Source organism: Ursus americanus, chromosome 2 (assembly GCF_024610735.1).
Source record: "Ursus americanus isolate L20-20 chromosome 2, mUrsAme1.1.p, whole genome shotgun sequence".
Lineage (NCBI taxonomy): Eukaryota > Metazoa > Chordata > Mammalia > Carnivora > Ursidae > Ursus > Ursus americanus.
In genome coordinates this window covers 105,633,214-105,655,184 of record NC_142128.1, presented here as the reverse complement: position 1 = coordinate 105,655,184, position 21,971 = coordinate 105,633,214, and the positions used below count along the sequence as shown (strand labels likewise).

Here is a 21,971-nt window from a genome sequence, read left to right as displayed (position 1 = left end):
GTTTTGGTCGCACTTCTACTATTCGTGTCTTATCTTTCCAGTTAAACTGTAAACGCCTAAGAGATAGGGACCATGTCTTTTGTATCCTGACATCCTCTCTGGCCTCTGCAATAGTTAACGAGAGTTTATTATGTTTACTGATGATAAAAGTTACCTATATGTGACCATATTTCTTCTCAAATCAAGAATAAAAATGCAAAGTAAACGCAGTCACACCTGTAATTAAGCAAACACTAATGTGAAATGATGCTTGGAAATAGCCAGTCAGATTTCAAAGAAAAGGAAAATGTTTCTAAAGGAAAACACAACATGTAGGTCAGAGGAACACAAAACAAGACCAACTTCCTGTTTTTCCTAAGGGATCCCTAGCTCAACTCAAAATACTATTTAACAGTCATCACATGATAACTTTTGATTATTAAAAAGTCCCTATAAAATACTCATTTTTGTGAATGACATAAAGTCAAATGATATTCCTGTTAGATTTGTCATTTCTTGTTCTCCAAGGACAATAACAAATTATGACACCATTTCGTATGGTGTTTTATAATTTTCAAAGCACTGCCCCATGTGTTTGTCATCAGCTCTTCGGACCTGTGAGGCAGAAAAGGCTCCTGTCCTCATTTGGTTAGGCTGGAACAAGGGGGTTTGGGATCTGGGGCGAGCCTAATGTCACAAGACGAGTCAGGTCTCGCTTGGAGGAGAACCCACATCTCTGACTGCCAGTCTAGAGCTTAGTTCACATTTTCCTCAGAAAGATTTGACTGAGTGAGTTGGTTGCGATCGACAGAGAAGCATGGAGTCTTGTTAATTCTACGGAAAAATTCAACCCATGAGTGAACTGTGGGATACCCGTGTGACCCCTTCCTGCAACGAAGATTCTGGTTTCGAAGTACTCTCTGGATTACTACCCTGGCACCAAGAGATGAAAATCTGAGATAGCCAGAAGACCAAATTACAAATATGAGGACATCTGAGAGGTACAGAATTAAATCTTAATTTAGTCATTAATAATTTGCAAAACCCTCAAAGGAGCTCAGAGTTCAGGTTTCATAGCAGGTGGTAACACTCTGGTTCCATTTTACAGTCATTTTCTATCACCACGTCGCTGACACACGTGGAGAATGTTGAGATATCTGGTCAAGGACCAACGTCACTTTCCTCTCAAGGATGAATACAACACACTCAGCTGTGTGTGTGTGTGTGTGTGTGTAAGTAACTTATCAACTAAAAACTGTGGTACGAGTTTCCTCAGGACCGTAAAAGGAGAGTGGGTAAAAAAGATAACGAGCCTGCCAGAATGTGTCAGGGACCAACAGAATTGCTGTGTCCTGGGCAGTGCACTGATGGGACAAGATGCGGGAGGTTTAAAGGCACCTCGGGAGGTGGGCGTGTAAAGTGAAACCCATCTCGGTCACTACTGTGGGGCAGTTCGGATGGGCAAGAAAAGACCATTTACTTGAAAGTTTTAGTCATCCTGAGCCGAGAATGTCAAGTGGAAAAGGCTAAAGCAAGATCGGAGGTGGGGGAGGGAGGCATTACAAATAGGAAGGATTCTGCGTCAGGACACCACCCAAAGCTAGCGGGTGCCCCATCCGACGTCCAGCCCCATTCAGATGCTGCTGTTCCCGGCTCCCATCCCATGCTGTCAGCGGGGGCTTCACGTGGATTCTCCCTGGATGTTTAATTTAAAACCTTCTATATCTGAGCGGTGAGTCTGTCTCCCACGGTAGGAATAGTGACTCCAAATGCCAGCTCTTGAAATAGCTCCAAATGAGCCTCCTGGGGAAATGGCTGACGATTCTGAAGGTTCTGCCTTCGTTGGCCTGGGATGGAACCCGAGAGTCTGTTTAAGGACTCCGGAGATGATTCTGACTGAGTTAGGAATGGTAGGTCTCGATTAAACTCGAACGGCCTTTAACACAATCTCTCTGTGGCTTTTTGCTCACTTCCCGGGTTTTCCTCCAGAGTCAACACCGGCGGAGAAACACAAGAAGCTGCCACTTCATTTCACAAAACGGCATCGCACAGGGACACCGGCCTCCTGTTGCGCCCAAAGCTCCAGCTGAGGGAGGGGCTTGTCTGTGTTGTATCGGCGGCTCGAAGTTTCCTCACAGTTCACTCACCTCTAGCTTGAGTCCTGTCTGCCCTTGTATTTTGCAATTCTGCTACTTCCTGTGCTCCTGGAAGCTGTCATGACGCCATGTTTCATAGAACCAGATGCGACCTGGCGGAAGGCAGATGGTGGTGTCATTTGACGAGGAGCTTTTATAAACCCGAATAATGGCCTTGTACATGTGAAGCTGGCCCTGGCCTCCCCAGTTCCCAAGACTCCAGAAGCCATGAGAAGCGAGAAGTTTGTTGGAAAGACATTGGCAGCTGTTTCTTCACAGAAAGGGAAGCAGAGTGAAGGCTAATGTTACTTCCTAGGCAATCTTCCCGTATTAGGGAGAGCAGAGGGAAGCCTGGATGCATAAGAAACATAAGGCATGTTCTAGGTAAATCAGATAAAATTATTTCAGGACGAGTCACAGCTTAAAAGCAGACAGGTACCATACCAGGGGCATCTAAACCTTCCTTAAATATTTAAGTGGCTCTAACATGTGGGGCCCTGAGCTTACTGCTGGGGAAGCAAAGTCATCCGATATGGTCCCTGATGTAAAGGGGGAAAGGCACCATAAACAGACAAACCAAAATACAAAATTGCGTATTTGAAATTCCAAATGAGACATTCAGATCTAAGTGCCATAGGAGTCAGAGAGAGGAAAGATCACAAAGAAACTGGGGGGGGGGGGTATATAAAGGGGTTGGACTGAAAGAAAATGAAAAAAGTCTGTTTACCCAGCATACACCACGACCACCAATTCCAAATTTGCTTATACCCGCGAGAGCGGTGCTGTCCAGTAGGACTGTGTGGGCCACATAGTAGTTAAGGTTTTTAGCGGCCACACTTTGAAAAGTAAAGAGAAACAGATAAAATTAATTTTAATAACATTTTATTTAATCCAACATACTTAAAATATTTCGATTTGTAGTCAACATATTCATGAAGTATTTTGTTATTTTTTTCATACTAAATCTTCAAAATCTAGTGCTTTTCTTACACTTACACACCTCAGTGTAGACCAGCTCCATTTCCCGTGCTCAGGAGGCACAAGACTAGCGGTTACCGTGTCGGACGGCACAGACCTAGGGAAGCTCTTGCACAGTGAGTACAAAGAGGTGTATACTAGGATATACTCTGAGGCACTGTTAGTTATAATAGAGAGAAAAACAGGAAATAACCCAATGTCCATCAAAAGGGGGAAAGGGGTAAATAAATCGTGAGCAAAAAACCTGAAACACTGCTTGGTTTCATGTTGCATTCATGTCTGCACTGACCTTGAGGAGGAAGGAGGTGGAATGAACTGGAGAGAGAAATACATAGAGGAAAACTTTATCTGTAATTTTCAATTCATTGAAGATAGATTAAAATAAACATAGGAAAGTTCACGTCTGTTCACTGAGGGTGGTAGATAGGTGGGTATTTACTGCGTCAGCCTTCACACTTTTCCATATTCATAAAAACTTTTAAATAATTTACAGAAGGAATAAAATTCACTGAGGCGATGGAGGTAGCCAAGTAGCGGGCAATCAGAAGACGGGCTCTTCAAACAAAGAGCAGAACGGGGTGGTCACAGGTCAAGGGATGGCTGGGAGTGGCAGCTAGACCATAAACTGATGATCCAGGAGGGAGAGAGAAGACTCTGAACAAGAGCCAGTAGCCTAAGCTTTATATTCCCTGCACATCTATGTGGCAGGCTGAGTTCAACCTCGCTGTGGGCAAGTGTTGACGACTAAACTTTTTCACTCTGCAAATGAGGGTGGAATGCTTTGGAAGGCACAGTGATACTCAGGGGGTCACTTCTCAGCCACCTGGCCCTGGGGTCTATGGGCTACGTCGAGAGTTGAGCCAGCTACTCCATACTGTTGGTGTCTCAGCACCCACTTTGTTTGGTCAAATGGCCTGCAGGGCCCTTTGCACTAGCCCCTCATGCAAGTGCACGCCTTACACAGTAGCCTGCAGTCACAAGCAAACCTAAGTTCTTCATACGATTTTCCCAATAGCCCCTATGATTGCGTCTCCCACGGCCTTCCCCTTGTGCACCCCCGGATAAGAGGTCCACGTAGCATACCAAAACCTCAGTCCTTTTGGTTGTATTGACCAATCTTGCTTTGGCCCGGGAACCCCAAAGCACTAATAAAGCCATGTGCCCTGGCGTCCTGCCTCTCTCTCCTTGTACCCTGCCTTGATCTCCCCATGTGACCCCTGTATCTGCTCCAGGACTGTAAGAAATAAACCATCTCGGTTTCTCCTGTGGTGTTTCTGAACCCCGATTCACCATCCAGAACCCTATACTCCACTTAAAATGTTAACTTAACAACATTAGAATAAAGTATTAAGGAAAACAAAGAACAGCGTCTGCTTGGTGTTGGGAAATCAGGGTCCACAGGGGCTGCCAGGGTTAAAGGAAATTAAGGAAGTAGCAAAAATGTTCAGAGAAGATGCTGAGGATACGGGGGAGTTCGCTGCTCGTGGGGGAGGCTGAGCTCAGGATTGGATCAGATCAAGAAACACACTGAGCCATAAAGATGTGAGTCATCACGGACCGAAGAGGTTTTCCCTCTTGGCACCGACTGACCTCAGCAGGGGTGGGAGGTGACGGGATTTGTTCTGATCATCTTGGGGGGCAAGAGGAGGGAGAGCGGCTCCAGAGTCTGAGTCCTGAATGATTTGCTTGCTGGTACGCTGATTTCCGAAACACACACTCTCTTAGATGTCACACTGCAGATCTTTACGTTACTTTCGGCTTTTGACTGTTCTAATAACGCTGTGAGGAGAGACGGTACAACTTAACCATCGAGGGCACTGGGGTCAGGCTCCGTATCCTCCACTTTTTAGGAAATCTTGAACAAATTAACCTCCTGGTGCTTTGCTCTCTTTAACTGAATAATGGGGTAATAGTCGTTTCTAACTACGTCACAGAGTTGCAATAAAGTTTAGGAGTTAGGATGAATGAAGCACAGACAACAGGAACTAGCTTGTGGTACGTAAGCCCTAGCCGTGGCCATTACAAGCCCCTCGCTACCTATTCCCATACATCTATGACGACCTCCTCAGGATAAGTTCTTGGCAATGTAATTGTTGGGTAAGAAGGCATACAAAATTTTAACGCTTTTACTACGACTTGCCAAAACACGCACCAGAAGCTCCGTTAAATCCCCTCTACTGCCTCATCAGATACTCGTTTTATTCCCACTTACCTACGCCACAGTGCACGACAACACGCCCCCCATCCAGCAATCAATTAGCTGCTTTCTGTATACTCACTGACCCAGAATGCAGGAGTGGTGCCCGGTAATCTGTATTTTAAAGACATTCCCATTTGATTCAGATTCTACAGTATAAAACCATTGTTCTAGAATTTTATCAACTGAGAAATCAATCAATTGCTAAAACATTAGTTTACCCGACCTCTTTGCAATATCAACACTTTAGACGAGGATATTTTTGAAACTCCCCTTGGCTTCTAGAACTCCTCTCCTACCTCTTCTCCTATTTCTACGTCACCTTTTTTCTCCTGCCTTTTTTCCCCCTGCCTTTAAGGAAAAAGACACTGGATTATATCATGTAACTGGGAAGTCCACAGTGGCACTGCCTACAGGCACACTGTCCGTCAGAAATTCAGCGTGAGCCGTGTAACCGGGGGCCTGAAATAATTCATCAGAGCGCTGCCTCTCTCATTCCATCATTGGCTTGGTTGCTCCCTATGTGGCCTAAGTCTTGGAGGGACTCTCTGGAAATCAAGGTACTGGCAGCTTCTAACTCACATCCTTGAGGCTTAACAAGCCCAGGAGGCAAGGAAATGTATATGCAGGAATCCTAGAAAAGGAATCTTCCAGTCTGGCGCTAACCCAGGGGCAGGAGTTACTACGTCAAACCCAGGGGAGCGCCATGTTTGCATTCCCAACACATCCCTGTCTAGCAACTCCTTCTCGACTGTCTTCAGATTGCTCTCGCTCCCTTGCAGCATGCAAGGGGATCAATCACTGAGTCATGCTGATTTAACCTCCCCGCCGTTCTCAGGTCTGTCCTCCTCTGTCTTACCTGCCATGACCCCAGTTGAGACTCTCATCCTCTCTTGCCCAAATCTTTCAATAGCCGTCTGTCTGGTCTCCTTTCTACATTTTTTGCCACCCTTGGATTCCTCCTCCATACATACCCAGATGCGGCCCGTTTCCTTGGTCACTGACATGAAGTCTACACCACTAGGACAAAGTCAAGACTCCCTAGCACACAAAACCCTCTAAGACCTTCCAGAACCACCTCCTCATCACCTGGCATGACCAACCAAACCCATTTGCTTTTCCTCAAAACCTGTTCTCAATTTTGTTTAAATGTATTCCACTCATTCAAGTACCAGTGCTGAAATTGTAGTCACTTTCAGCTCCTTTTTCTCTCCACTTATCCGTAACATACAGCCATTTCCCACATTTCTCTCTGCCCATTTCTATGGCCACATTTCTCTCTGCCCGTTGCATTTTTACCACTATGCCTTGCCCAAACCATATCTTCCCTCCTTCCCAGCCATCTGCAGGGTCTCTGCACCTTCCCAGCTTCCTTCCACATTGCCAACAGGTATACTTCTAAACATAAGCCTTAATTAGAAAAAACTTCAACAGCTCCTCATTATCCACAAGTCCCATGGTATTCAAGTCTATATGATAATCAGTATGGTTCAACACAGCTGATAATTAGCATGATTCAAGATGGCTGGTACGTTGGGCCCTATCTCCTGTGCCCCAGCTCTCCACAGCAGGTCACTGCTCTAGCCACGCAGACAACCTCAATGTCCCCATGCCTGCTTCCCCGTTCTCCCTGTATGGAATGTTCTCCGTATTGACTTACAGAAATCCTTCTCAACCTTCAGGGCCCCGGTGTTTTCCTTTCATGAAGCCTTCCTAGATTTCCCTAGTCAGACAAAATGCTCTGTGCACCCACTGAAGTTTGTCTATACCTACATCACCAAGGTGCTCACAGCCTCATTAACGGAGTGGTTAACTGTGCACCATGTCAGCCCCCATAGAGTGGGAGTTCCACTACTTACCAGTTCTACAGCTTTGGGAAAATTGCGAGCCTGATTTCTCATCTACACATGGAAACATTAATACCTGCCTCACAGGGTGATCTTAAAATATGTAAAGAAATTAGAACAGCTCCTTGCCCATGAGTAGCTACTTGTTCCGGATTGCCCTGAGCCCTCTCTGAAGACCCGCATCACATCTCGGTCGCAGCGTGTGGTTCTGGAGTCCGACTCCCTGGGACCGAGGCCCAGCTCTATCACTTACCAGCTGTATGGTTTTGGTCAAGTTCTTTGTCTTCGCAGTGTCTGCTTTCCCATCTGCAAAACGGGGATAATAAGAGCAGCTACCCGATCGGGCTGTTACGAGGGTTAAGTAAGATAAACGCTGCAAACTCTCAGAACAGTGCTTGGCATAAAGGAAGTGCTCAGTAAGTGCTAGGTGCAGTTCTGAAGTCTGCATTCCCAGAGTCCAGCACAGCCAATGGGGACAACGCTCAACAAATGTCGCATTGTATGGAACCCTATGCTTCTCTTCGCAGTGTAATTTAGGTAAGGTTCTTCCCTGCATTAAGAATGCTGACCCCTTCCATTACCCAACAGACAATTTAGGTATTGTCTATAGATCAGCCCCGCTTATAAAATGTCCAGCGGAGGTGCCTGGGTGGCTCAGCCGTTGAGCGTCTGCCTTTGGCTCAGGGAGTGATCCCAGAGTCCTAGGATCGAGTCCCGCATCAGGCTCCTCCGCTGGGAGCCTGCTTCTTCCTCTCCCACTCCCCCTGCTTGTGTTCCCTCTCTCGCTGGCTGTCTCGCTCTGTGTCAAATAAATAAATAAAATCTTTAAAAAAAAAAAATGTCCAGCGGCTGCACTCTCTCATTGCGCGCTGAACCATCAGTGAGGGTAAATGTGGGTACAATTCAATTATGGGTGGTTTATTTAGTCTTGGACTGGATTCTCTGAAACTCATAGGATATTATTATATACATGTAATTTGATTAATTTGTCTATAGCCTGTTGAGTGAAAAGCACCTTCCAAAAAAGAGTATATTGCAATATGTTTACATTGATTTTGAGACAGTCACTGCAACATACACAAAGATATCATCTAAAAATATAACAAGGAAGTATTACCAAAAAACACTAAAATAAACAAGATATCATCCTCTCATTTCTATAAATTTTTTACAGAATTATTCTAATTCTGGATTAATGAAATTTTTTTTTAAACCAACAAAATCTCTTATCTATACGGACAATTGGGGCAGGATGAGATATATTCCCCAATACTCTGAATTTTGTTTGGAGTTTGAGTTATCGTAAAGCTTTAGAAGGAACCCACTGTTGATTATTGAGGGAGGGAGACAGGGGCACTGGGGGGCACTGGAGGGAGCAGCCAGGACAGCAGTTTCTGCCAACAATGACCCTGTTGAAGGAACACTGACGGTCAGATGTTAAGGAAAAAAGGTAAAAGAAAGGAAAACTATTTCATTATAAATACTAAAAACTTTAATGAAGAGCTCCTCAACCTTGGCCCCACTGACACTTGGGGCCGGGTAAGTCTCCGGGGGGAGGAGGCTGTCTTGTACCCTGTAGGGTGTGTGGCAGGCTCCGTCCTCTACCCACTAGACGCTAGTAGCCCCCCTTGCTGGTTTTGTAGTTTCGACAACCAAAAATGTCTCCAGACACTGCCAAATGTCCCCTGAAGGGCAAAATCACCCTGGTTTGAGAATAAGTGCCTCGATGGGAGAAAATCAGCAAACGTATAAGGTGGAACATCTTACGGATTTTTAAAATATTCCCTATTTTTCAGTATTTTGGTTGGTTCACATAGACTTGTCACAGAATCAATTATCTATACTACTAAAAAAAGACCCAGGACCGTGGTTTTGATATATTTTCCCGGAGCTTGGCCCAGTGACCCTCTGTCTGGAATGGGGTGATGAAGGTAAAGGCTGACGTGAAGGGTGTGGACACCACACTCAGACTGTGCTCTCAAGGAAATTATAATCTCACGACAAATGACTTCTAGAGCAGTTCTTATCTGTTGCTTTTTCCTTTTAATAAACACCTGGTTGATATTTGTCTTAACAGCAGAGGCCATGGTAAATAACGGTACACAGTCATAAAGTGGGACTGTTAGAGGAACAGACGGTCATACAGCCCGTTTCTCGGCCGTATTTCACTAAAATCGTTTCAGGAAATTAACAGTTATATTAATTGCCTAAAGACAAGAGTCCGTGGTCTTCCTCAGCAGGACATTCCCCCAAATTTCTTCTTTACAATGGGCAATAGAAATGCTGAATTTGGGATAAAAACTTGAAACTTACACATAATGATGAAAGTATGATGCAAAAAAATACTTCCCCATACTGCATTACTAACATTTCTGTTATTTTGAAGTATGAGGGAGGAATAAATAAAGAAACAAATAAAAGACTCAAATAAGGGCACCTGGGTGGCTCAGCTGGTTAAGCGTCTGCCTTCGGCTCAGGTCATGGTCTCAGGGTCCTGGGATGGAGCCCCGCATAGGGCTCCCTGCTCAGCGGGAAGCCTGCTTCTCAACTCTGCCTGCAGCTCACTGCTTGTGCTCTCTCTTCCTCTGTCAAATAAATAAATAAAATCTTTAAAAAATACAAATAAAATAAAGTCTCCAACAGACCTGGGTGCTCCAGGGCGTTAATCACGTGAAAAATAAGAAGACCTGGCATAAACCCCATGGCACAAATGTCCCCAGGGATCCCTTTTCTTTAAAACGAGAACATGCCTGCAGGTGTACCTCCTGAATGAACCACAAACAGGTCTTCATCTTCCTACTGCACTTTGTCAACCCTGCGCTTCTGAAGCCACTCACTGTTTCCTGATGACGGACATGTCTTTATTCATAGGAGCCGTGCAGAGTGTGTTGGGTTAAATACATATTTAGGGACAGGAAAATGCCGAAATCACAGGACGACAGCAGGAACTAACAGACACGGCATATGGAGAAATGGAACTCTTGAAATAAACACTGGGATAATGCCACCGTCTGCTTTGATTTCGGGTATGAACAAAGTCATCAGCTCCCTTCGCCCCCTCCCAAACCATCGTCCCACTTTAATTATATAGATCTTAATTTATAGGAAGATTTTTTGCTATTTGTTGAAAAGCAAATGTCCTCTAAAATTCTAGGAGCCACTTTTTAAGCCGTGATTCGTGTTCCACACTCGTGTACGAGACGCACAGCATGCTGACAGGGCGGCGGCCGGGCACCGTCATGCTGCCATTCTCACGACTGTCATGATCTCGACACTCATGAGGGGTGCGTCCACGTCAGCCCCTCAACGCCCCCAGGTCTTATCTAGGCAGCGGGTGTAAATACCTGGCCCTTCTTACCTGACATAGCTGTCCTGGGGCTCATGCAAGAAAGTGTAGCTGTCAAGGAAAAGGCAGTGCTCCCACCCGGGCTGTGGCAGGACTGCTGTCCTAACACACCTGTGAGGGTCTGATTCTTCCAGCTCAGGCAGCTGCTTTGTTCATGCCCTAGAGAGCTGGCCGGATCGTGTCCCCTGCCATTGAAACCTGAACACATGAGGTCGTCGGTTACAAGAGTAAGAACTACACTAGAAACAATGCTTCTTAATAATGAAGGCAAAGATACTGAAGTAAAAATGTAAAATCTTCAAAGGGGAGGTGACTATCTCCTTGCCCTGAGAGCATGACCTCCACTTGTGCTGCCAAGAGGGAGATACGACTCATCCTAATCAGAACTGCTTGGCCCTGAAACGACGATCGGCGTCATTGTTTCGGTTTTACACTCCTGACTCCCTGAGCTCTCAGCACCCGGGGTCCCTGCGACCCCATCTCTTCTACCTTCTCTTCATGTTTTCCCCCAAACAACACAAAAAACTTGTGATTGAGAAACTTTTTAATTAGCTGAATGGTAGCTAAAATAACTTCAGAAAGTATTAACTGACCTTCTAACCCTTAAGCCACCCAGATTTCTCCTTTGTTTCTTTTTCTTTTGGGGGCACGGGGTGGTAGTAGTTATAGTGGAGAGTACGATGGATAGGAAACGTCTTATATTCTCCTTAAGGTACAAAGGTATTCTCCAACAGAATGGTTCTCGGGTACAGAACTTACCCACTTTTCTATTTCAAATTCTTAGAATGTCAATTCATAACCCACAGTTGATGTTCAACTAATGTTTGCTGAATTCAGTCACCCTGCTTTGGATCGGTCAGGCCAACAGCAAGGAAGGGTCTGCGAGCATTCTCGGTGCCCTGAGATCTGCCCTGAGCTGGTCTCCCTCAGACAGAGGCTTGGCCGTGTCTATGAAGCCAAATCCTCCTTCACTCCCCTGGCCTCCAAGACTCCCAAATGAAGAGTACATTCTTGGATTTGGGGCCACACTTTTTAATTAGTATGTAATGTCTTCATACTGAAGTCCTACGATGCTTTAATATTATTTCTATTATTTCCACCTCTGGCTCTGGGATTTCCATTTTTTAAAACGGCGTTGTTACAATATACCTTCTTATTTCTTAATGTTGAGCAACTGAGGAAAGATACAAGATACAAAATCCATCTTAACCAAGAAGTCCTTCCCATTAAGTTGTAAAATTTCCCGTCTACGTTTTGGAGATTACCTTTTGACATTAAAATTTTAAAAATACAAATACGTTTTTTTAATTTGAAGAATTTTACAAGTTTCAAAAAAAATCAGTAACTTTCTCACCAATTCAGTAACCACTTTAGCAATTATTCTTTTATTTGTATCATACACATCAACATTTTACAGAAAAAAAAAACCCTGTTAAACTCTAATTAATTACATGTTTTCTTCTGATTCTTTTCAATGTAGACACCTAAATTTTTACACAAATAGCATCAGTACATAAAATGTTTTAACACTTCTGAATCTAACATTTTCCATACAATTTTACATATATCAATATCATTTAATGACTATGTAACAGTCTACAATAGCAATACCAATACATCAAAATTTACTTATCCATTTCCCAAATACTGGGCTTTTTGAAAAAAATGCATACGAATGGAATTGCTAGAAGTATCTTTGTACAAGTGGCTTATTTTTCTTGTAAATATTTTCCCAGGTGTATGCTGTTCAGAGTGACTTGATCTAGCCAAATATAGATGGGTTACAGAGCTTTCGTTATATTCATCTAAATAGTTCTTTTAAAAATTAGTAATATAATAATGTTATTGGTATGAAGACACATAAATTTTGAAATGTTTTGCTAATAGCATAAACCAATTCAAAGTTGTTTCAATTTGCATTTTTTAATATTAGGAAACCTGAACAGCATTCCAAGAATTGACTTTTACTTGTATCTTCTCCTTTGTACTCTATCCTTTCATAAATTTGCTTACTAAGAGTAGAAACTTTATAGTTTTGCATCTACTTTTTAAAAAATATTAAGCACTTTATCCATGTGTAATGCAAGTAGCTTTTTAAAAATCCAATCTCTTATTTTTTGTCTTCTTCCTATTTAATGTCCATTTTTCATTTTTCTTTAGTTGATCTCACCTACCTTGCCAGTGATATTTTTCGCTGCCATAAAGTTTCTTTTGTACTACTGGGATGAGAATTGTAGTCTTTTTACTTTTACCTTTACAATCAACATTTTAATTCCTATGGAGTGAATTGTCTTATCACGTGTAAAGTGGGCCTAATGCTTTTTTTCACACTGACACCCAGTTAAGTCTTTCCCCCAGTTTCTTTCCAATTGGTTTATTAAGTCTTAAACTTCCTACTAAGCATCATAGTATATTTCGAAAGGTTACTTTAGGATTTAAAGGGCAAGACTCTCATCAAAGATAGATAAATCTATCTTTCCTTGCCTATTTTCCCAATTTGCCACAATTCTGTCAAATTAAATAAAACATCCGTTGGAAGGTTAAGTGGAAGTGTAGTAAATCTACATATTAATGTCCTCTGGTGGCATCCCTTTGGATATGATTTCAAACACATTATCTAACTTGATCTTCACAATACTTCTGCAAAGTATTATTTCTGTTTTATAGATGGTGAAATTACTTTGATAGGTTTAAACCCAATAAAACCACTTTGCCATATTAAAAAATGCATAAGTATTAATACCAATTCATGACTTCAATTTTCAGTAAGCTGTAAATTACTTAAGTCTTTCTTGTTTCATTTTCCTTACATATAGAAGAGCGACAAAAGACTATTCCCAGCTTATTTTGGCCTCATAGCATCTGCAGTTTTATAACACGTCGTTCAGATTAAAAGATACATTAAAAAGCAGTACTTTGTTAAAATTTAGCCAAATTCTGCTTGCATGAGCTCCTTAGCTCTAAACTGTATTTATCTATAATTGATCCCAAGTTTCACGTGTCCCTGATCTGAGAACAAGCGAGAGGCCAGAGTCTGTCTACTCTGCTTTAGCCGCAATGCTGCACGGACTTCCACGAGCATCCTTTCCTCCTCCTGCAGCGTCTGCACTCCTCTCCAGTTAATGTTAGTGGAAAGACTTGAAAATCGTGACAGCCTGGATTCCAACAGTGGCTCTTCCACATACCAGACGCTGGGCAAATTAGTACTAATTGTCTTTACCTCTTTGCCTCTTCTTTAAAACATATGCACTACTACCAGCCTCACAGGGTGGTTGAGAAACTGTACCTAGAAAGCACAAGTGCCCAGCACACAGTAAATGCTCCATTCCAGAACAAAAACTGCGTCTGGAGGGCTCTCTTCCTGTAGGATTTACCGTCGTAAGGAATGGAAACCAGAGACTGAAGGGGGATGCAGCTTATGTCCTCCGACAACTCCACAGGTCTTCACCCCTGGAGGACGGCAGTTTTGACTTCTGATGGCTCTAGAACACATGTTTTCTGTTCTCTGGGTAACAGTGGAGAGGCCAAAGTGATCACGGAGGCGGTCGCCTCACTAACTGTGAGGTGGGACACAGGGAGGAGACGTGGTGAAACCCTCCTTCCATCCACTCCTATCCGGCACAGTCAGTGCTGCTAAGGAGAGCGGCGGTGCCAACAAGGTGCTATATCTCACCCTCACTAAGAAACCTTGGGAAATCTACAGATGGCTTTGAAAAACCATCGGTGTCCCAGGTTACAAATGCCTCACTCCATCTCTTCTTAGGAATTTCAAAACCGCCAATCTGAAGTACCTTTTCCTGGAGTGATGTATTTTTCTCTTTTGGCCCGAGTTAGTTGGAAGTTCTTTTCTTTTAGGCGTCAGCACAGGGCTCTGCAGAAATTTTCTGAAGTATTAAACCAGAACTAATGACCCCTAGATTTCCTTTGGGACAAACTTCCATGACTAGATGAACGGTCCACCACTTTCTGTAACACAGAAGATGGTAGTGGTGTCGACCCCTCGCCCGTGACAAGGGTCAAGCAGGGGAACCAAACCGCACAATGTGCTGTAAACACTAGAGCTTCACAAATACAGGATCATGCAAAGTTAATCTTTTAACAGCTGGCACTTGCATAAGTTGCTATTGCTACCACCAGGTCTGTACATTTTTATTATATACAAAGACCCACAAATTTTACTGTGTGTGTTTAACTATTCAGAGGCGGTAGCAACTAAAATAACTGCAAAAGTAACTGAAATATTCCTTAGATATTATTGTTACTATGGACTAATAAAATCTGAAGATCCATTAACAGACACATATAACGTCCCTTTAAGCACAGTTGCTAATATGGAACCCTCACTAATACACCCAATACTAAAATAAAACTAACCTTGTCCAATAATCAATCAATCAGTTACTGATAGGTTAATAATGACATCCAATGACTGAATGTCTCAAACAGAATTAAAGACAACATCTGCATAGAATTCATCGTATAACCAGTTCTAAGGAATCATACAAAAAACGGTCCTTTAAATGAAAATACTCTGATGCCAGGATGAAGGCCCAGGTAGCGTTTCCCGTTTCCTTTTTTCTACTTTTGAAGGCGCTTCCCCGGGCTTTCTAGGTTTCTGCTTCCCTCAGAGGAGTCTACTTTGGCCATGATTATATTATTGGTCCCAGGAGCCTCTGGTTGCTTATCATCACCATCAAAGATAATGTCTTCTGGATTTGGAGGTGGGGGGCAGAACTCTTCGTTGGGAAAGATCTCCTGGAACAGCGTTTCAGCTTGCTTGACGGCATGCTCACTTCCCAGTCCGCAGTCAGGCCCGGAGCAGACATAGACATTGGAAGGCAAGCCATTGTAGGAGCTTCGGCTGATTTCCGAGGAGTCTCTCATATTAAAATAAAGAGCCCACAAGAGTCTGGGCTTTGTAAGTTCTTCCTTGTCTATTTCAGTTTCAGTATATGGGGTGAATAATTTCTTCACGACTGACTCCAAGTCTTCTCTGGCTGTTTTCGAAGATGAACAAGTCAGGTGTACCAGATAGGTGTCTTTCATGCACGTCATGGTCGAAGAACATAATTCAGTGACACGAACAGCACACGTTCCCGATTCCACTGGAGGCACCACCAAGATGGAAATTTGCTGATCTGAATCTGCCTTTAGTATAGACTGATCTGTAATGAGCACTGCCCTGGAGATCTGCTTATACTGCACATCTGAGCATGTGTCCTCAGAAAGGTAACTATCCTCCACAATAAAATACTTAGCATTTATTCTTTGACCTAAGTGATCTATAATTGCTTTACATCTTCCAGATTCTTTGTCAACTACAAGGCATTGAACTTTATGACGAAGACAATAGATTCCACCAAACACTGCACACATCCTGCAGAAACACTGGGGAATTTCTCCTTGCCCATACAAGGGAAATAAAAAGGGAGTGTTGCCAAATCGTCCAAGACACCGAAGGAAGTTTTTAGTTGCTTTAAGGCCATCTATTGTACTGCAGGATGACTCTGTCATTGCAATTGAGTGCAGCACAAAATGTTGGAGACTGGGGGTTAGTTTTTTAGTCTGTAAGAACTCCGAAAATGAGCCCTGCACAAAAGCTTGGTATTGATCAGGATGTTGTTCATAGTCTAAACAAAACGTAAGAAATTTCATCAGTACCCTCTTTTCAACCATAGTGAGTTCTTTGCTATTAAAGACATCTGCTCTGGAACAAGGCACCTGTTCTACTTTTCCTTCACGAAATGCAAGAATCCTAGTGACGTTTTTAAATTCTGCGTAACGACTAACATTTGATTTGATTAAGAGATCAATTAGCAATCCTTGAGAATACAGCAGCTTTGATACCAAATCAATATTAAACCTCCTGCCTTCTTTAACTATTTGAGAGTAAGTAATCCTAGTTCTCTTTGGATGGTCAGTGTTCTCTTCCTCTACAGGTCTGTTTCCATCTTTATCTCCATCTGAAACTGTGTGTGTCCAAGTTTCGTCTCCACAACGTTTTTCTTTTGCCAAGGTGTCCTCGACATCAGTTACTTCTAGTGAAACTTCTCCGTCACTTTTTGGAGTGTCTTTGGCAGGCATTTCACGGCTAGTAGCAGACAACGAGTGTGTTTCTTCAGACAAGCATGCAGAATCCAGAGGGTCAGTGGAGGTACTAGACGTTCCTGAGGAAGGGTTTTTCTGCACAGCATCGACCTCTTCCGTACTGTCATCCATATCCTGACTGGCATAACAAAAAACTTCTGTGTGTTGAATGCTTTCGTCCTTCGTGCGAAGACTGATAGCTTCCTCTGTGTCATGGATCAGGTCTCGCCACGAGCCAGTGCTTTCTTCCACAACGTCACCGTCTTGCTGACACTCCTTCAACCAGGAGAGCAATCCCGAAAAGCTGAAACTTGCCCAGTTTCCTCCATAGTAACTTCTGGAATCAAGATGCAGAACCCGCTGGCCACTTCTTGAACACGCAGCTGCAAGGATGGATTCAGGCAACCCTGTCCCTATTATGACCACATCGAACTCTGTGGGAAGACTGTCCGCCATTCTGGGAGACAACTGCCGATAAAGGAAATGCGTGTGAGTCTAGGCGGAGGGCTCAGCTGAGATGCAAATACGCTGCCATAAAATCTCTCCTTGTGATATTCCGGTTCATCCCAGAAGTACTGAGGTGCAGGTCCTAGCTGTTTAACAGTTACCCTTTCTTAATATTGTTTTTCCTTATAGGTCAGTAGCACAAAAATAGGATAAAGTATATCTAATCACATCTGAGAACACTAAAACGGATGTGTGGTTTTCATTCCTGCATTTCATCTTAGCAGTAAATGTCTAAATGCATCACACATGCATTTGTGACTGGAACTCTTCTCTGAAAGAAGAAAATTCAAGAAAGAATACAACTGTAAACAATATTAAGAGAAAAGTAATTTCATGCAACAGCAATTACAATTACTCCACTGGAGTCTGACTTGTTACCAGGACATAAGCCTCTAGGAAAGCAATTCATTAAATGCTTTCTTACATAGTTCCTATTTTCTCAAAAATGAACAATAGAGATTTACACCCCCCCCCCTCAAAACACTCAATAATGAGGAAGGGACATCATGATGTCCCATAAAAACAAAGAATTTTCATAATACAATTCTGTAACTTTTGCTTTTAATAAAATTAGTATTTGAATAAAACTACATCGAACTGTGAGCTTAATCTGTAAGAAATGTGTGGTTCCACTGTGTTTATGGAAACAGACCACATACTATGTGCACATTGTCATGATAAAGAATATTTCTGTGGCCAGTTTAGTCTGTGGGTGATTTTCGAACAGCTGAATGAAAGACATTTCCATGCCACAAACATCCTTAGGATCTCGTGGTAGCATCGTGAGACTATTTCAACTGAATTAACCAGTCGGATTACTGCAAAAGGATTATTTCAGTAAAACAACTAGCCTTTTGAGAGATTTAGGTACAAAAAAGTTCTACCGAAGGGAACATGCATTTTTAACAAATCTTTATATGTATGCACATATGCTTTTTTAGGTGTAAGTTAAAAAGGAAAATTCCTACCTTTGTAAGTTAAAATATCTTAACATAAATAATACCTCCTTCTAAAGACTTGCATTTTGCCAGACTCTGGCTCTATGACCCTGAATCTCTGTATCCCAAGACAAAGGCCCGTCCAAACATCCTCTGCTAAGATTGACCTGTTGTTTGCTGTTTTTGACGGGTAGGAGGTAGCAGTGAAGAAAGGCTCTCCCATTACTGCTGGCATAATACTGGTGATATGCCACACACAGAACGTCTGTGTGGCACCACGTGTGGCCAGAGGTGCAACAGCCGCGGGGATGAACGGCATACTCACCTGGAAGTCTTTAGACTAACACACTACACACGCCACGCGAAGGGGGCCTTTCTAGCAGTCGTCATTGTGCAGTTAGAGGAAGAGCTCTGGGAGCACTAATTTTCCCTATCACTACTCTTACTGAAATCTACATCAGTACGAACTGGGCCTGCCTAGGCTAAGATGACGAATTAGCTTGGACATCTGTAAAACAAGCCATTCAACCGAAAGCTGGGTTAAAGTGCCTAGTTCACTGAACACACCGACTGGTCAGTTTAAGTGAAATGGCAATCCTACCCATCCTGTCCAGTCAAGCCTCTGCCCCAGGAATATGAGAGGTTCTACCAGTTTTCAGCATTCCCTGAAACACCAGGAATTATGCCCTGATGAGGCAGTTGGGTCGCCTACTCATACATGTATGTAAGTATGTCTGCACGACTTATCCTGGCTTCTCGTAGCAGGTGTGCGCAGGAAGACAGAACCCGGAAAGGTACACGGACAAGTGTGACCACAGCATCTGCTCATTTTTGGCTCAGGGGATAGAGCAGAGGAAACAAGCCGTAAGTGCTAGAACCAGGCACCTTCTAACCCACAGATCTCAAAAGAGCCCTCAAAATACCAAGCACACAGGACAGAACAACCTTCAAGAACATTTAGCTCACTCCCCCAGAAGAGAGAGAGAACAAAACCGACTGCAGGAGAGATTCAGTGATGGCAAAGTGCACACACGGGGTTGGCCAGGCAGCGGAGCAGCACCCACTCCAGTGTCATCAGGCCGCTGGGTTCTCCACTTGCTAAGGCGGCCTCTCCAGGGACCTCTAGCGCAAGCAGCCACTCCCGGCATGTTTAAATGTCCTCCCTCTTGAACACCCCGTGGTTAGTTCTTGTTTGGGGACAACAACCCGGGAATCACCCTCCCTTCCTTGACTTTAACCCTTAGCTAGAAGCACCATCCTTGGAATTTACTTCAGGCAAATACTTAATCTGGGTTAAGAACTTTTTCAGTTCCATCATAACCCCACTCCCGACTTGTCTCCCAGGGTTTAAACAAAGTCTTTGAATCTCTTACCCCGGAGTTTCCACCTCTAATTTAAAAACAGGGATAAAGTCATGGTTGAAAGCAGTAACTACAGGCCCAGAGAAACAGAGCAGTCGTCAGGCGAAACAGTGTGTGTGGTTAACGTTTCCAGCAGTCTTAGAAAATCCCTTTTGACCAGGATGGGACCCGAGCAGGGAGGAATGAAGAAGGAAAAAGCAATGGAAGGAGACGGAGCAGCAGAATGAGGTCACAGAAGCAAGAGGTGAGCAAGAGGGTGAATTCTGGTGTCAATAAAGAACTCAACGTACCCTTGTCTTTAAACCCCCAGGCCCAGAGTCCAAACAGGAACAGATATGCCCGGCACAGAGAAAGCATTTCTTGGAAATACGAACTTTCATGTCTATGATCAAACACCTGTTGCCCAGCGGAGGAAGCATTACTGATAATGCTCTAGGTTTAAGCTTCAATCACCCTCCTTAACTGAAAGCTTAGCCCTGCCTAAAAGATGCCTGGCAGGTATTTTAAACTAATACTAAGAGTAATAGCACGTAGCCATCTATATCACCACCTACATACACTTAGAGCCCTCTCCCAAGTTTCAAATCTTTGTATAAATAAAATTCTCAGATTGCTTATTGAGGAGGGGGAAGCAGTATTAGAATATTAGAATCACTGAGTCAGCCAAATAAATGAAATCATGATTTCCTTCAAAATACCAAAAAGTGAATTATAACAAATATCAAATATTTGGGTTTGCCACAACATAGGAGGTTGGTGAATAGGACAATTTCTGATAATGCTACAAAGATACTGTTCTCAAAAAACCTGCCAAGATAAAAGCAGTAATAAATTATCAATATGTTTTCAAGGAACTGTAAGACCTGAGAAACACACATTCCTATTTCACGTCTTGTGCAAGTGAAATTCCTGGAGCACACACAGAAAGATAACTCCCCGGCCTAGAAAATCACATCTGCAATGATATATTGGGTGGGTCACGTCTCAGTGAGACTTGAATCTTCCACAGGATGAGCAGTGATGTTGAAAGCAACCTTCAATTACCAACCCAGTTCCACTTTAATGAAATCCACCGGCTGCAAGCTAATTATTTGTCCGTCTAGGGTGGGATTCTCTGAGCCAGCTGTAACCTCTCCTTAGATTTTGGTGTGCTGGAATCACTAAGGAGGAAAACAGTAAAACAGCTTCGAGGCCACATGCCGATTTGCGTTCTGAGGACCTGAATGAAGCTCTGTCACTTCCTAGGAAGCACTCAAAGGTTTACATCTGCTAACGGCAAAATTAAAGAAAAAAATGACACACTGCCAGTCTGCTACAAACAGCACTGAATTAAATCTCTTCCTGTCACCCCTCCAGCTTTCATGAGTTAGTTACTCTTTTTCTTGAATCTGTTGACTCTACAGCCCCTCGTCTTTCCTCAAAGCGTAAAGCCGCTGTTTCGTGCCCTGTTGAATTGTATCGGGGGTGAGAACAGAAATGAGATGAACCGGACAGCGGATGGAGGGGTCAGGGAGGAGCTGGGGGCAAAGCCGGGCCGGGGTTGAGGGCCGGCGGCGGGGACAGGAGTGGCCACAGGGCCAGAGCCGAGGCCGCCGCGGGGCGAGAGGAGGGGAAGGAAAGGGGAAGGAAAGCCATGCAGCCCGGGGTCGACGAGCGGCGCGGGCGCTGCGCTGCAGGGCGGGCTGGGGCTGAGGCCGCGTGGGGAGGAGCCGCGAGCGGGCTGGGCGGCAAGGGGACGCGCAGAGGTGGTGGCGAGGCAGGGAGCGCAAGTGTGCGGAGGGGAGAAGGCTCTCTCCTCCCAGCCCGACTCACCGAAGAGGCTGCTGCTAAACCCGTCCCACACGCAGCCCACGGTGTCCCAGACCCAGCCGTTCCTCAGGCAGGACACGAAGGTAAAGGTGACCCCGAAGAGGGACACCAGCAGGTCGCTGAGGCTGACGTTGACCAGCAGGAGGTGGGTGGGGGTGCGCAGCCGCTGGAACTTGTAGTAGAGGACGAGCACCAGCAGGTTGTTGCCGACGCCCAGTAGCCCGATGGAGCCGAGCAGCAGCGCCAGGCGCTCGTAGGTGCCGGGGCTGAAGAGCGGCGCGGGGCTGAGCGTGCCCGCCGGTCCCGGCCCCTCGGCGCCCGCGGCCCCGCCGCCCTCCCAGTGGCCCTGGCCGCCGCTCCGGTTCCCCGAGTACATGGCCCGGCGCCGGCGCGCTCCACGGACGAAGCGCTCAGCCTCCGGCGCGGCCCGGGGCGCGCTCCGCACTGGGTGCGGCTCCGACTCCGCCGCCCGCTCGGGCCATTGTGCGCGCCAGGACCGCGACGCGTCGCCCGGGACCGCCCTCCCCCGCCCCTTCCGCCCGGCGCGCCCCCGTAGCCCCGCCCCCTCCCGCGCGCCGCGATCCCGACACGCCTCTTAGTTCCGCCCCCTAACTCGGCTCGTCGCGCTCCCGCCGCTCCTCGCTTCCCCTCGTAGCCCCGCCCCCTCACCCTGGGCGCGCCCCGTGGCCCCGCCCCCTACTCCGCGCGCCGCGTTCCCGCCGCTCCCCGCGCCCCCGGGCCCCTCATGAGCCCCGCTCCCTTCCCCGGCGGCTTTACCGCCACTCCC

The 21,971-nt window shown here is 44.9% G+C and overlaps 2 protein-coding genes across 3 annotated transcripts in view; both read right to left on the bottom strand.

The window, feature by feature from the left end:
- OPN3 (opsin 3) overlaps positions 1-21,698 on the bottom strand; it is a 42,975-nt gene extending 21,277 nt beyond the window's left edge. Inside the window, exon 1 of one of the 2 annotated variants that reach the window (XM_045795886.2) lies at positions 21,188-21,698. In XM_045795886.2, the coding sequence (XP_045651842.2) occupies positions 21,188-21,560 (373 nt within the window). In that variant the 5' untranslated portion in view covers positions 21,561-21,698. The remainder of the gene's footprint in view (positions 1-21,187) is intronic. The other variant, XM_045795893.2, reaches the window with a different exon arrangement.
- On the bottom strand, positions 11,845-17,292 carry CHML (CHM like Rab escort protein). Its single transcript, XM_045795858.2, has one exon. It carries the CDS (start codon positions 17,023-17,025, stop codon positions 15,061-15,063), a length of 1,965 nt encoding a protein of 654 aa, XP_045651814.1. The 5' UTR covers positions 17,026-17,292; the 3' UTR covers positions 11,845-15,060.
- Positions 21,699-21,971: the final 273 nt, after the last annotated feature.